Raw genomic sequence first — 17,500 nt, 5'->3', positions numbered from 1 at the left:
CAAAGGTGAAACGATACTAGCAAAGTTTTTACAAAAACTCCGGTAGTAACCAATCATCCCAAGAAATCGTCGTAACTCACGCCGATTACTGGGAGTTGGAAAATTACAAATGGCTTCAACTTTTGCTCCAATTGGTTTAACGTACCCGTTTCCCACTATTTTACCCAAATAGGTGACTGTGGCTTTTCCAAATTCGGACTTCGCAAGATTGATTGTTAAATTAGCCTCTGCCAAACGTGAAAATAGGTCTTTGATTTGATCAAGATGTTCAGACCAGGTAGAACTATACAAAACGACATCGTCAAGATAAGCCTCGCATCCAGACATTCCATGCAATACACGATTAACCAATCGTTGGAATGTTGCGGGGGCATTACGGACCCCAAAAGGCATCACAGTGTATTGAAGGAAAGAGTCTGGGGTAACGAAAGCAGATAATTCTCTTGCCCTAGCAGTTAAAGGTACTTGCCAATAGCCCTTAAGTAGATCAAACTTACTTACATATTTGGCAGAGCCAACATGATCTACACAGTCATCTATTCGAGGCAAGGGAAAACAGTCTGGTTTGGTAAAAGAATTTAATCTTCTATAATCGGTGCAAAACCGATATGAACCATCAGGTTTGTTCACCAATACACAAGGGGAACTCCAGGAACTAAAACTTGGTTCAGCCAAATTATGAGCAAGTAGGTAGTTCACCTCTCTTTTTAAAAGCTCTCGTTTTATTGGATTGACCCTATAAGCATTTTGTTTGATAGGACAAGAATTTCCTACATCAATGTCATGTTCAATGACAGTAGTGCGACCAGGGACATCCAAAAAAAGTGAAGGAAATGACATCACTAATTCAATGATGTCATTTCTCTCATCTTCCGTCAAATAAGACAGATGGCCAGACAAATCAGAAAGAATCTGAGAGTTGTTAAGGCGTCCATCTATTTTCCCTTGGGACAGAAGACTCCCATCCTCATTTTTCTCAGATAAGTCCTCACCCATACTGCAAGACAGAGAAGGGAACACAGAGAGATGTTCTAAACCAGAATGATCACATAGGGGCGCCACACTGACAGAGGCAGAACAAACAGGAGCAACAAAAGGTTTCAACAAATTAATGTGACAAACCTGAACTTTCTTCCGACGTTCAGGAGTATTCAACAAATAATTATTGTCTGAAAGACGTTTAGCTACACTGTAAGGTCCAGTGAATTTCGCTTGGAATGGATTAGTAGGAAGAGACAACAATGCTAAAACCTGATCACCTGTCTGAAAACTCCGAAATTTGGCCTTCTTGTCAAAGTGTTGCTGCATTTTCTTTTGTGACTTAGCCAATTTCTTTTTAGCAACAGCTTGCATCTCATAAAGTCTACGACGAAAACCACTTACATAATCTATAAGGTTGTCTGGAGGTTTAGATGAATGCCACACATCAGCCAAAACAGTAGTGGGCCCTCGTATTTCATGTCCAAAAACTAATTCATTTGGGCTAAAGCCAATACTTTCTTGGGTTACCTCACGTATAGCTAATAGCAACCATGGCAGGCCTTCTTCCCAATCACCATCGAGCTCCACACAATATGACCTTAAAAGAGACTTCAGGGTTTGGTGAAATCTTTCAAGCGCTCCCTGGCTCTGTGGATGATATGCACTAGAAATATTGTGTTTAACTCGAAGTTGACGGAGGGCTTTTGCGAACTGTTTGGACATGAAGTTAGAACCTTGGTCTGATTGAATCACTTTGGGGATACCGAAGATAGACATAAAATCAGTAAGGGCCTTCAGAATGGACTTCGTAGTTATAGATCTCAGTGGGTAAGCCGCAGGATAACGAGTAGTCTGGCACATAATGGTAAGGAGATAGTGATGACCAGCCCTGGAACGAGGTAAAGGACCAACACAATCAATAATCAAATGGTCAAAAGGGTTAGATGTCACAAGAATAGGCTGTAATGGAGCGGTTGGCACTTTTTGGTTTGGCTTACCAGTAAGCTGACATGTGTGACAGGAACGTATAAATCTAGCCACATCTCGTTTTACTCCAGGCCAGTAAAACTGTCGCATAATACGATCATAGGTTTTCTGAACGCCTGTATGACCAGCGAGTCCTTGATGGGCTAACTGCATCACAGATTCCCTAAAAGCAAGAGGGACTACAATCTGGGTTCTAGACTTTAAACTGTCATCAAACATGGCCACTCTCCGACAAAGTAGACCATCTTCAAAGAAATAAGAAGAAAGATCACCCATATTAGACCCTGCTTGGGAGACTACGGTTTTCAATGTGTCATCAAGCTGCTGTGCATGAATTAGTTCCTCTCTGGGAACCTGCAACAGAGAAGTTAAAGGATACTTATCAACATCAGAAGGAACAGTATGTAAAACCTCAGTGGCATCAGAGTCTAGGCTTTGGGGTGAATTTGTAATTTCCTCCAGATCAGGGGATAGTGAAGAGCAGATATTTTTGTCTTTTTCCGGACTCTCTGGCAGATCACATGTAAATTCACCCGAATCAACAGTGGAAAAGAAAGTGTTACCAAGTGAAACATCTGTAGCTTGGTTTTCAGGCAGTTGTTTTTCCATCGATCGGGTGACTGCACAGGCTGGAAACAAATTAGAGAAGATGTTACTCTTTTCAACATCAGATTTACTAGGTGCAGATATTACTATGGGCAAAGCAGTCACCTTACTCTCTCCCCAAACATTTCCCCCAGCTAAATCATTTCCTAAAATAAATGTAATTCCAGGAACTGGAAGTGCAGATCGAACACCAACTACAACATCACCAGAGATTATAGTTGAGGAAAGATGAATTCGGTGTAATGGCACGTCAACAAATCCCATTTCAAAACCTCTTACCAATACACAAGTTCCAGTAGCAGTTTCAGAACTTAAAGGCAACACTCCTTCCAAAAGAAATGACTGTGCTGATCCAGTGTCTCGGAGGATACGCACAGGGACCATTTCCTCAGAACCTAATAAAGACACAGCTCCTTCAGTGATAAAGGGTGTATAATCAACAAAATCATTCACCTTTTGATCAAACAATGCACCACAGGAATGAGATAAATGACCAGCACTTTCTATGAAAGTGTCATCTACAGTCGATGGGGCGACAAGAGAAACAGGTTTTGAAAATTTCTCTTTCTTTTTCAGAACAGGGCATTCAGAAATTTTATGGCCAGACTTTTTGCAATAGAAACAGATGAGGTCTCTTGAAACAGTGGTTTTTCCAATATTACCAACAACAGGTGCCCTTATATTTTGTCCAAACACAGCAGGCTTTTGTTTGACTTGACAAGACCTAAACTTATTCATGTCACTTCGAAAACTGGCTGAACTAAATGTGCCCTGATGAGTTAAAACAAATTCATCAGCCATAATGGCAGCATCTGCAAGTTTACTCACTTTGTGTTCATTTAAATAAGTAGCTACAGCAGAAGGAACACAGTGTTTAAACTCCTCTAGAAGTAACAATTCTCTTAACTGCTCTTTAGTTTCAACTTTCATTGAAGTGCACCATCGCTCAAATAGACTCTCTTTTTCCCTTGCAAATTCAACAAATGTACAATTTTCAGTTTTGATTAAATTTCTAAATTTTTGACGATATGCCTCAGGCACCAGTTCATATGCATGCAATACAGCAGTTTTCACAGTTTCATACTCACCACTTTGTTCCAGGGTGAGAGCAGAGTAAATATCTTGAGCTTTTCCTGTGAAAACACACTGCAACAACAAAGTCCAAAACTGTTTTGGCCATCTCAGCGATAAAGCAACACGCTCAAAATGATCAAAATATTTTTCTACCTCTTTTTCAGAAAATGGCGGAACTAATCTCATGTTACGATGAACATCAAACACTAATGCAGACGACTGTTCTGGCACCGGATGCACGTCAGCTCGCGGTGTTTCCGCTCGTTTTGCTGCTAATTCCAACTCCAACTTCTTTAACTGAAACGCTCTCTCTTCCCGTTCTCTCTCTAACTCAAGTTCCAATTTTCGTACAGACAACTGTTGTTCTAGTTTCCTAGCTTCAAATTCCCGTTCTGTTTCTCTCTCTTTCATAGCGCGACCCTCGCGATCAGCACGGAGCTTTTCTGCATCTAAATACAGCTGTTTCTCTTGTATTGACATCTCTGGGAATTTTAACTCACTTTCCACATCAATATCACAGGAAGAAAACACTGAAGATTCACAAAGAACAGCAGTTCTTACCTCTAAAACTCCCCTTTCAACCAGAGATCGTTTCAAAGTTGCTATAAGGGTGTCCTTTTTTTTCTTATCATGTGTAGTGAGATCGATGCTAAAACGCTCGGCAATTTGTATCAATTCTTCCTTTGTACAACGCTCAATTAAAGCTTCCGAGGGACAAGCAAAAAAATCATCGAGTACTGAAGACATTTTTGTATTAGCATTCACGAATACAACACAAATAAACAAACAAACACTCCCGTACTCACCCGGAAACTGCCCTCTGTACAAAAACTACAATTCCCATAAGCCACTGCTTCGGAATGAACTACAACTGAACGTTACGCATCTACCCATTCACAAAAAACTTCAAAGACTTACCACAAGTCGGACACGTAGGTACGCGAGGAAGAGAGAAGCGCACGAATCACAAACGCCGTCAGTAACAAAATATATTCACCTTTATACTCAGAGAAACTCCAGCTCCTATCTAAGAAGAAAACTAACTAATTCCTATCTAGTCTTCAGAGGTGTACCAGGCTCGGGGCGGCATTAAACGCTGAGCTCAGTGACAATCGGTCTTTAGACCAAAAGTCCGAAAGCGTACCCCCGACAGAGATTAAAATCTCCACCTAGGATAACCTCCAAAAATAAGAAAGGCAAAATAATAAACAAAACAACAAACAGTGCACCGATGGAAGGATTGTATTCACAACCCAGCTGGATACACTCTTTCTAACCGGAGTTTCTAGTATATAAAGGTGAATAGCCAATCCAAAAAAAACTACTCACCCGCATAAAGGAATGCCGGACGAGCCACCCAATTTATGTTACGGCCAGCTCGCTCCCGACCGTACCATAAAAAGGATCAGACACACAAAAAGATATATAATGAAAAAAACATTTATTAAAGGGAATAATAAAGTATAACAAACTGTCTAGGGATTTGAAATAAATAAGAAAGCAGGTGAAATTCTCTCAACTAATACAAAACAAAACATAAGACATAAGACGGCAACACAAAAGAGTTGGAGCAAAATGACCTCTCTGTGGAATAACGGTCCACCAGAGGAAGTGCCGTTCTTCACAAAAAATTCAAATATATACTTTCTCCACCCATAAATTAACTAATTAACGGTGACGTCACATGGCGAGGCCACCGAAAGGTAGGAAAGAGAAGACAGGGTCGTAACAATATATATATATATATATATATATATATACATATACATATATATATATATATATATACATATATATATATATACATATACATACATATATATATACATATATATATATATATATATATATACATATATATATATATATACATATATATATATATATACATACATATATACATATATATATATATATATATACATATATATATATATATACATACATATATACATATATATATATATATATATATATATATATATATATATATATATATATATATATATGTATATATGTATGTATATATATATATGTATATATATATATATGTATATATATATATATATATATGTATATATGTATATATATATATATATGTATATATACATATACATACATATATATATACATATATATATATATACATATATATATATATATATATACATATATATATATATATATATATATATATATATATATATATATATATATATATATACATATATATATATACATACATATATACATATATATATATATATATATATATATATATATATATATATATATACATATATATATATACATATATATATATATATATATATATATATATATATATATATATATATATATATATATATATGTATGTATATATATATATATATATATATATATATATATACATACATATACATACATATATACATATATATATATACATATATATATATATATATATATATATATATATATATATATATATATATATATATATATATATATATGTATGTATGTATATATATATGTATATATATGTATGTATATATATATATATATATATATATATATATATATATATGTATATATGTATGTATATATATATATATATATGTATATATATATATATATGTATATATATATATATATATATATATATATATATATATATATATATATGTATATATATGTATATATACATATATACATATATATATATATATATATATATATATATATATATATATATATATATATATATATATATTTATTTATACATATTTATATACACACACATATATATACATACATATATATATATATATATATATATATATATATATATATATATATATATATATATATATATATATATATATATATATATAAACCCAACATATAACATATATAAAATATATGATTCAATTGCATTAGCTAATTTCAAGTCAACATAATAGAGCTGTAAAAGCAGTGCCTGACTACAGCAGCAGAGGGCGATCAAAGCATGTGTCCTTGACTCTGAGCTTGTGTGTGTGTGTGTCTGTGTGTTTGTGTTTGTGTGATAAAGATGTTCAATAGCTACAGTGACCTCAAAACCAAGCTCAGCAGCAGTGTGACTGTGTGTGAGTGTACTGGTTTTGGTGGTTTATGAGGTCTTTTTTGTATAATGACATGAGTATGAGAATCAGCACCTCCAAGTCCAAGGCCATGGTGCTCCACCGGAAAAAGGTGGTTTGCCATCTCCAGGTTGAAGGAAAGTCCTTACCCCAGGTGGAGGAGTTTAAGTATCTCGGGGTTTTGTTCACGAGTGAGGGAAGGATGGAGCGTGAGATTGACAGGCGGATCGGTGCAGCGGCAGCAGTGATGCAGTCGATGTACTACTCCGTTGTGGTGAAGAAGGAGCTGAGCCGAAAGGCAAAGCTTTCGATTTACCGGTCAATCTACGTTCCTACTCTCACCTATGGTCATGAGCTGTGGGTCATGACTGAAAGGACAAGATCTCGGATACAAGCGGCCGAAATGAGTTTCCTTCGAAGGGTGGCAGGGCGCACTCTTATGGATAGGGTGAGGAGCTCTGACACCCAGGAGGAGCTCGGAGTAGAGCCGCTGCTCCTCCACATCGAGAGAAGTCAGCTGAGGTAGCTCTGGCATCTGTTTCAGATGCCTCCTGGACGCCTTCCTAGGGAGGTGTTCCAGGCATGTCCCACCGGGAGGAGGCCTCGGGGAAGACCCAGGACACGCTGGAGGCACTATGTCTCTCGGCTGGCCTGGGAACGCCTCGGGATCCCCCCGGAGGAGCTGGAAGAAGTGTCTGGGGAGAGGGAAGTCTGGGGTTTTTCCTAAGACCCGGCCCCGGAAAAGCAGCAGAAGATGAATGAATGAATGAATGAATGAATGAATGAGTATGACCTAATTGTACTCTATTAAGTTGGTTTATGAGAACAAGCCTGATATCCTTGTAACTCAAAATGCTTAAACATCATGCTTAACGGGGTATTTTGACATAAAAAAGTTGAGGTTTCCTTTGAGGGTTGGTATAGGGCCATATAATAAGCAGTTTTTACAGTATAAAATACATCACGCTTATAGAGAGTCCCCATAAACTACCAACACCAACATGTGTGTGTGTGCGTGTGTTCAGTACCTGTAATGACCTCCTGCACGAGCTCTGCGGCGCTGTGGCATCCGTCCACCAGCAGGTGTGTCCAGCAGGAGAGGTCTTTAGCAGAGTCCACCCTGAACAGATGCGTCTCCACACCCTGCTTAGTGCCCAAACGCAGACCGAACGTCAGCTCTGAGTCATGGACAGAAGAGCTCTTACCCGGACCAGAGTGAACCAGCCTAATACACACACACACACACACACTCATTACTCATCGAGCTCAGAAAATCAGCAGATGTGGCTCTAGTGCATGGGGTGCCCAAACCTTTTCGTATGAAGGGCCAAAACCAAATATCATTGATAGCCATGGGCCAACGATAAATATACCAAATTATTTTACATGCCATGGGTAATCTCCTAATTAATTTCATAATATTAAAAAAAAAGCAAAAGAAAGCATTACTTCTGTGAGTTTCCTCCGGGTGCTCTGGTTTCCCCCCACAAGTCCAAACACATGCGCTGTAGGTGAATTGAGTAAGCTAAAATTGTCCACAGTGATTGTGTGTGAATGAGTGTGTATGGATGTTTCCCAGTGATGGGTTGCAGCTGGAAGGGCATCCGCTGCTTAAAACAGATGCTGGATAAGTTGGCGGTTCATTCCGCCGTGGCGACCCCATATTAATAAAGGGACTAAGCCAAAAAGAAATCGAATGAACGAATGAATGAGAAGGCATTACTTAGAATTGAATCAACTAATGCAGTATAACATTAATAACTTATTGCAATAAAAACATAAACAATCACATTTATAACACAGTGGAGGTTAATGCTGAATACAGTTCAATTCAACTCAATTCATCTGTATTTGTATGGCGCTTTTACAATATTCACACATACACACCTTTCCGGAAAATTACCGGAAAGGTGTGTATGTGTGAACCATAGACTGTAAAATATATGGATGTAGTATCCGTGACGTCACCCAAAGGTTTCTAAAGAGCGCAAAAGAAGCCACAAGTAGGCGCGGCCAACCGTCGCCATTTGGTTGACGCGTCATCACACCCACGGCGGGATACCAAACAAGGGCAAAGAGGCGGAGAGTGAGCGGAGCTACAGACACCTGCTGGCATTTTGCTTGGACCTGGTTCAGACGGTTCTGGAGCCTACAGCTAATTAATCTGTCAGATTCTGGAGTGCATTACAGCTCTAAATATAAATATAAATGATCTTAAATAAAACAAATACATGTGAAGAGATGGTATATAAGTATATAACTTTACTCACATGGGAAACGGAGGCCACGTGAATGGTTTGTGAGCACAATTAAGTGCACTCAGCATGCCATGCCATCTAATAATTGTAGGAAACAAGTCCAAAAGGCAGTTGACTGTGTAAAGCCACATAAAACAACACAGAAATACGATAAATATGCCGAGTTCAGTGGCTAATCTGCAGGATTCAGCTGAGGTGACGTGACGGCGACCAACGAGACCTAGCTGTCAATCAAGTGGCCACGCCCTTAATTATGCAAACTTAATATAACTTAATATAAAGGAAACGGATGAGTTATAAAAATATTCACCCCCTCACAGTTATCATGAAGGGTAATATTAGCTGTATTAACCAAAATCTTTGTTTGTCTCAGGCTGTAAACACCTTTTTTTCTGCTGTAAAGTTGGCCATTGTAACAGTGGGCTCAATTGAAATGTGCTCTGTTTTGGAGCCAGGAGCGGCCAGGACTGGCGGAATTTCAGATGAATTGCAGTTTTAGTTACTTCTGTATTGGCTTTCTGAGGGAGAGCGGGAGGTTGCCGCTTGGTGTGAACAGGCCCTTTTTGAAAATACCGGTAAATTCGTTCTGGCTATTTTCCGGAGAGAGAAGTTGTAACATTACCGGTAATTTGCCGGAATGCTGCGCTGTGTGAACACAAAAGGAAGATTGCCGGAAAGAGCGCGTGCAAGTCTAGAACGTGCTGACGTGAGACGTCTGCTTTAGCCAATCACAACAGTCAGATGCATTCACGTCCGCACGGTTTATGAGAATAAAAGCCTTTGAATATTTTCCCAGACACATTTAGCTGCTAGATGTTAGTCAGATCCCGTTTATATGTTCATCTTAATGCCAACCGTGTAAATAATTATCCATAAGATGTTTATGATAAGCCGTTGCTTGTTTACCTTCAAGCTTTGCGTGTGCCTGTGAAACACCCTGTGAGCGCCTGCACACGCACATATTATGAACATCTCGACATGCGAAAGTGATCCTGCGAAAGTTGTTCACAATATTGATCATCCACAGAGTTTGTAATTTAGTCAAATGTTTACAAACACAAGCGCAGCCGTTTAAAGCTCATTTCTGGTTGATGATGTCAGAATTTACCGGTATTTTGGAATGGATGTGTGAATGCTCTTTTCCGGAAAATTTCCGTAACGTCCTCGTCTGTGTGAACAGCGCTTTTTTGAATATACCGGTAAAGTCGTTCCGGAAATTTTCCAGATATTTACCGGTATCACTGTGTGAAAGGGACTATAAACAATCACATTTATAACACAGTGGAGGTTAATGCTGAATACAGTTCAATTCAACTCAATTCATCTGTATTTGTATGGCGCTTTTACATTAGCCCCTTTCACACATACACACCTTTCCGGAAAATTACCGGCAATTTTCCGGAAAGGTTGTATGTGTGAACAGGTCCTTTTTGAAAATACCGGTAAATTCGTTCTGGCTATTTTCCGGAGAGAGAAGTTGTAACATTACCGGTAATTTGCCGGAATGCTGCGCTGTGTGAACACAGAGGGAAGATTGCCGGAAAGAGCGCGTGCACTTCTAGAACGTCCTGACGTAAGACGTCTGCTTTAGCCAATCACAACAGTCAGATGCATTCACGTCCGCGCGGTTTATGAAAATAAAAGCCTTTGAATATTTTCCCAGACACATTTAGCTGCTAGAAATTAGTCTGATAACGTTTATATGTTCATCTTAATGTCAACCGTGTAAATAATTATCCATAAGATGTTTATAAGCCGTTGCTTGTTTGCCTTCAAGCTTTGCGTGTGCCCATGAAACAGCGGGTGAGCGCCAGCACACACACATATCACGTACATCTAGACATGCGGAAGTGTTTCTCTATATGTTTTCATCGGAGTTGTTCACAATACTGATCCATCCATAGAGTTTGTGATGTAGTCAAATGTTTACAAATACAAGCGCAGCCGTTTAGAGCTCATTTCTGGTTAATGATGTCAGAATTTACCTGTCAGCCAATCAGAGCAGTGGGTGTTTACTTCTGTCTACAATTGGCCATGCCTATTCGAACCAAGCAGTCTGATGAGCGTCAACATAGTTAATGACTATTAAATGATGATGTTTTTTCTTTATCATGTAAAAATCTTCATTAGCGGTCCTCAGAGAGCAGCACAAAACATAACATAACATTAAAGGAAGGGTTAAAAGGGTCATGAACTACCTCTGCTTGAGGGTTAAGATATGGTTTTAGGTCAACGTTATAGTATGGGATAAGGTCGGTTGTTAGGCAGAGATTACATTGTGTCAATACATTGTTACACAAAAGATAGCTATGCAACTGAGTGTGTGTGTGTGTGTGTGTGTGTGTGCGTGTGCGTGTGTGTGTGTGTGTGTGTGTCTGTGTGTGTGTGTGCATGTACCTGGTGGTGATGAGTGGGTAGCTCTTATCTGGGCTGTTCAGTGTCTCTTTGCTGTCTGGTAAAGCCCCGTATAGCAGCAGATCTCTGTCCGTCAACACTGCCAGAATTGGCCGCTCTGAACCCTGAACACACACACACATACACACATACACACACACACAGACAGACAGACACACACTCATTAGAACCAGCATTATCTCATTATGTGTTTGTGAGTGAGTATTTGTATCCATGTGTGTGTGTGTGTGTGTGTGTGTGTGTGTGTAGTGTGTGCAAGTCTATGATGGGGTTTGTTTGTGTCTGTGTGCATAAGAAAGAGTGTGTACAGTATGCGTCTGTGTGTGTTTGTATATATGTGTTCATATATATGCATACATATATGTGTGTGAGTTTGGTCCTGGTATTCATGACATAATGGGGGTTACCAAATGTCCCCACAAGTATATTAATACCAGTTAACAGTTGACCCGGGGTGGGGGTTTGGTCCTAATGAGGATAAGGGCTCATGAATCACACAGAATGAAGTATTTTTTGACAAATCAGAAAGCAAACAAAGCATAGTAAGTAAGTGAGTGTTTGTGTGTGTATTCGTTACCTTGTGAGGACAAAATGTCCCCACAAATATAGTGATACCAGTAAATTCTACCCTTGTGGGGACAATATTTTAGTCTTATTCATTCATATTCTTTTTGGCTTAGTCCCTTTTTTTTCTGGGGTCACCACAGCGGAATGAACCCCCAACTTATCCAGCATATATACGCAGTGGATGCCCTTCCAGCTGCAACTCATCACTGGGAAACATTTATACACTCTCATTCACACATACACTATGGACAATTTAGCTTACCCAATTCACCTGTACCGCATGTCTTTGGACTTGTGGGGGAAACCGGAGCATGCGGAGGAAACCCACGCAAACACAGGGAGAACATGCAAACTCCACACAGAAATGCCAGCTGAACCAGCCGAGGCTCAAACCAGCGCCATTCTTGCTGTGAGGCAATCATGCTACCCACTGCGCCAAGGTGATGCCATTTTTTAGTTAATGGTTTACATTAAGTCTATGGGACTTCCTCATAAATGTAGTTATTCAAGTGTGTGTGCGTATCACCTGCTCAATGATCCAGCCGATGTGTATGATGTTCAGGCTGGGCTGCAGTGTTTTGAGCTCATCTTTAGCAGTGTTCAGTAATGCTGCGCTGCTGCTCTGGATGCTGTTATACCAGGCCTGAGCCATGGCGTGATCTTTAGCCCGCAAAAACACAGACGTCTTCCTGTCTGAGGAAACCACCTCGAAATACCTGCAGAATAAAGAGCAACCACCACAACATTATAAACCTCACATCAGAAACTCCACAACTCTTTTTCACACCTGTACAGCAGAGTTACGCACTAAAGGATGTGCTAGATGTAGTTGAAGAATTATTAGCCCTCCTAAATATTTTTCCCCATTTTCTGATTAACAGGGGAGTAACGGCCACTTTATTAGGTACACCTGACTAGTACTGTGTTGGACCCCCTTTTGCCTTAAGATCTGCTTTAATCCTTCATGGCAGAGATTCAAAAAGGTGCTGGAAATATTCCTCAGAGATTTTGCTCCATATTGACATGATAGCATCACACAGTTGCTGCAGATTTGTCGGCTGCACATCCATAATGCCAATCTCCCGTTCCACCACATCCCAAAGGTGCTCTATTGGATTGAGTTCTGGTGACTGTGGAGGCCATTTGAGTACAGTGAACTCATTGTCATGTTCAAGAAACCAGTCTGAGATGATTCACGCTTTATGACATGGTGTGTTATCCTGCTGGAAGTAGCCATCAGAAGATGGAGACACAAATAAAGGGATGCACATGGTCAGCAGCAATACTCAGGTAGGCTGTGGCGTTGATGCTTAATTGGTACTAATGTGCCCAAAGTGTGCCAAGAAAATCTCTCCCACACCATTACACCACCACCACCAGCCTGAATCGTTGATACAAGGCAGGATGGATCCATGCTTTCATGTTGTTGACGCCAAATTCTGACCCGACCATCCGAATGTGACAGCAGAAATGGAGACTCATCAGAGCAGGCAACGCTTCTCCAATCTTCTATTGTCCAGTTTTGTTGAGTCTGTGTGAATTGTAGCCTCAGTTTCCTGTTCTTAGCTGACAGGAGCGGCACCCGGTGTGGTTTTCTGCTGCTGTAGCCCATCCGCCTCAAGGTTGGACGTGTTGTGTGTTCAGAGATGCTCTTCTGCAGAGCTCAAATGTATCGAGTGCTTATTTGAGTTGCTGTCGCCTTTCTATCAGCTGGAACCAGTCTGGCCATTCTCCTCTGACCTCTGGCATAAACAAGGCATTTGCGCCCACAGAACTGCCGCTCACTGAAAATTTCCTCTTTGTCAGACCATTCTCTGTAAACTCTTCAGATGGTTGTGTATGAAAATCCCAGTAGATCAGCAGTTTCTGAAATATTCAGAGCAGCCCGTCTGGAACCAACAGCCATGCCACATTCAAAGTCACTTAAATCCCCTTTCTTCCGCATTCTGATGCTCAGTTTGAACTGCAGCAGATCGTCTTGACCATGTCTACCAGCCTAAATGAGTTGCTGCCATGTGATTGGCTGATTAGAAATTTGTGATAACAAGTAGTTGGACAGGTGTACCTAATAAAGTGGCCGGTTAGTGTATATAAATAAATATCTAAAATATTCATATAAAAATATCTGCTTATTCTCATGAAGTGTTTTTTGATTATTCATATGTACTCACAAGCACATAATTCTCAATTCTTAAAAATGTAGCCCCAACCCATGGGAAATGCAATAAATAATATAATTAATTCTTGTTAACTTCCGGCTGCAGCCATCCTTCAGAGCCTACTAGTAAGTGCAGAGGGCCCCTACTGGCCCATATCTATCAGCTGATAACCACTGATAATACCCATTTAATAGAGTGATAACATCAAGTTTACTGGTGTGCGTGAATGTGTGTGTACCTGTCCTCTGGGTCAGGCGGGCACTGTTTGCGGGTCACGTGGCACATGCGCAGTGGGATGGTTCTGGTCTCCTTTAGCGCAGGATCCGTCTGTTTCTGAGGCGTCGCTGGTGGAGAATCCAGCACCGGTGGCCCCGTCGACCCACCCTTAAAAAACGCCGACATCTCCTTAATGTACTTCACTACAGAGACAGAGAGAAAGAGAAAGACACTATCACTGCTAATATAAAGCTCGTATGAAGTGCTTTGAAATGTGCATTTTTTATTCGATGTTTAACAATCTAATGAGGATAATAATGAGGAGGGCGGGGCACAGGGTAGCTCCTCCCCTTTATTATAAAACAACTAATAGTGTTTTGTTTTTTCAAAGCTCTGCCAGTGAGAGTGGTTGAGCCCAAGCCTATGAGATAAACAGCCAATGAGAAGAAAAGGGCAGGGCATGTCAGATACTATGGAGCATTTTGATTGGTCAGAAGATTTGATGAGAAAGTATGAGGTCATGTCAAAAAAATCGTTATATATAATCAGTGCTTAATTTGTGAATTGCGAGGTCCTGGAATGTTGCGCAGGAAAGTGTTGTTGATGGTTGGTGTGGTGGATGACTGGGGCGGGGGAGGGGGAAGGGGGGTTGCGGGTGTTGCAGACGAAAGTGAAGAGGGTTGGGGAGTCGCGGAAGAAAGTGAAAGTGAACAGCGGACAGGGGAGGAGGGCGGTTGAAGTGGGAGATCGGTAAAATGAGGTGCCGGATCCGATTTCAGGGGTGCCGGATCCGGAATGTTCCGCACAAATTAAGCCCTTTATATATATAGTTTTGCATATATGCGTTAATGCATGCAATTAATTTAAAATAATTAACGCGTAAAAAAAAATTAACGCAATTGCAGTTTTTTTTTTCCTGTTGTGTTCGATGTGAGATCAACATGCAAAGAAATATGGATAAGACCAAGGAAGCACATTTCGAAGGCAAGTTTCAGTATAAAACAATTAATGTCGCATCACCAGGCTCTCCAGCGTTTCCTCCAGAGTTTCATGCAATTTCAAGTGTTTCATTTTTAACTTTCAACATCTGTTTTAATGGAGTTTGATACCGCATGGCGAACGGAAAGAAAAACCTCTGCATTTCGGGACTCAGTGGTCCTTTAAAGTAATCAAAAATCACTGCTTACAGACTCTTAATGAGAGTGTTATCTTAAACATAATAAAATCGGAGTATTGGTGTACAATGTTTTATTAAGTTTGATGTGGTTCCCCCTTAAACGCAAGTGTCTGCTTCGCGTTGTTGTGTCAGAATCCTTGTAAAGTATAGCCATACTTTAGAACGCTTAGTTTAAGCAAATTTGATGAACGTGATCATGCGTGTTGAATCTGAGGGGAGTCGCTCCGGCTGCCCTGTCCTGCCCGCGTGTGTGTGTGTGTCTGTGTTTGTGCGCAAGTGCAAGCAGGAGCACGTGTCTTAGCAACAAACCTGCTTAAACGTCGTTGTCTGTAGCCACAAAATCATAAAGTTACGAATTGCCGTGAGATTGCGTTGCACTCTCAGCTCACATCATTCAAAAGAAAAGGTCCACATTGTCCCCCGATAATGTCAACACACTGGACTGTCTTAGCAACTGGATAAATGTAAAGAAGGACTGAGCAAAATTGTTTCTACTTTATAATTAATTTTTACTAACAGCAATACAACTTTACAATGAGTACAATTGTTTGTATTCAATGCTTTATTATTACTATAATTTTCCACATCTGCAGTGCCTGTATTTTACCATTTTTTGCAGTCCACTTAGAATCCAACTTGGAAATCAATTTTTTTCTTTATTGGCATTGATTGTTTTGAAATTCAAATGTCATTAACATGCCTGTGTTTTTATTTTTTATTTCTGTAATAAATATGGCTGTCAAGCCAGGATCTTGATGGTATATATATATATATATATATATATATATATATATATATATATATATATATATATATATATATATATATATATATATATATATATATATATACCAATATGCTATATTTACAAAAAAAAACCTTACAAAAACAATAAAATGTCAACAGCACAAAACAAAATGACTAAAGCTAAGAAATTACATTTAATTAAATACTATTTAATAGTTAAATCAAATTATGTTAAGATAATAAAATAAAAGACATTAAGTACAAAACACTGTGCATTATGAGCAGTACAGGATGCTATTTAGAGCACAGTCTTGAGGACAGAACCACAAAACCCTGAAACCTTGATGATTAAAGCTGACCGGCTATAAATGGAGAGAAGAGACACGCCCACTGATTGAAAAACTGTGGATGAAAGAGGAAGTTCTGTGCACTATAAATAAAACATTTCCAATAGGAAAGAACTGCTCAGTGTGTTTAATGCTGGAGATTCAGACCAGAGTCAAGCACTGATGCTCTTCACTTATTTCTACATTTAACATGCACGGAAAAAGAAAATAAATGCATGCAGACAGAAATGATTAGAGGACACTATCACAATCATTAACCTCTTATCTCTTTCCCCGAATTTTTGAATATAGATATGAAAATGACTCAGAGACTTATTTTAAAACTTGTAAAAAGGGCTCCTTTGCATTAATAGGTCCCCTTTAAAATGATCTATAGAGTTATCAGGCCCAAACTGTAACTAACATGCACAGAGAAATATAAGTACAATTCTAAATACTGTTATTTACTCAACATTTGACCTTCAGAGTTTGACATTCAGAGGCTGAGGGTATTTTAATAAAACTGAAATGTCACAGCGGTTCAATTCAATTTAAAAGGTCAGAGCACTGTAATTGTGGAGTAAAATGTAGAGGTCAAAATGACAGCGGGTGAATAAAGTGTCCTGATCTACTTCACTACACTGATTCAAAGGTGCAGTATGTAAGTTTGACACCCAGTGGTTGTACTAGGAATTGCATTGCACATTTTTACTCGGCTCCTCTGACGAGTGCATGCAGGTTGCCAGATTGACTTGAGTGTGCCTGGCTATCAAGCCTAAAGGCTGATTTAAGGCTTATTTGAACCGTTTTCAAACTAAAAGTAATGACACGCGGTAGAATATAACCTGCTCACCTAATGTTTACA

The 17,500-nt window shown here is 39.3% G+C and overlaps 1 protein-coding gene across 5 annotated transcripts in view; it reads right to left on the bottom strand.

The window, feature by feature from the left end:
• The window catches only part of snta1 (syntrophin, alpha 1), a 182,085-nt gene that overhangs the window by 115,415 nt on the left and 49,170 nt on the right, over positions 1-17,500 (bottom strand). For 4 of the 5 annotated variants that reach the window (XR_012408302.1, XR_012408301.1, XR_012408300.1 and 1 more), the window contains exons 3-6: positions 14,408-14,588; positions 12,537-12,726; positions 11,426-11,547; positions 7,799-7,995 (exon numbers count right to left, since the gene is read on the bottom strand). Coding sequence is in view for 1 of the 5 variants with exons in the window: in XM_073954782.1 (XP_073810883.1) it covers positions 7,799-7,995; positions 11,426-11,547; positions 12,537-12,726; positions 14,408-14,588 (690 nt within the window). In the remaining 4 variants the exon portion in view is untranslated. Of the gene's footprint in view, positions 1-7,798; positions 7,996-8,418; positions 9,954-10,817; positions 11,548-12,536; positions 12,727-14,407; positions 14,589-17,500 lie in introns of those variants that run through there. The other variant, XR_012408303.1, reaches the window with a different exon arrangement.

The sequence above is a fragment of the Danio rerio genome, chromosome 6 (genome assembly GCF_049306965.1).
Source record: "Danio rerio strain Tuebingen ecotype United States chromosome 6, GRCz12tu, whole genome shotgun sequence".
In the NCBI taxonomy this organism is placed as follows: Eukaryota; Metazoa; Chordata; class Actinopteri; order Cypriniformes; family Danionidae; genus Danio; species Danio rerio.
Note: the sequence above shows the minus strand (reverse complement) of the source record. Positions and strands in the feature narration are given on the sequence as shown.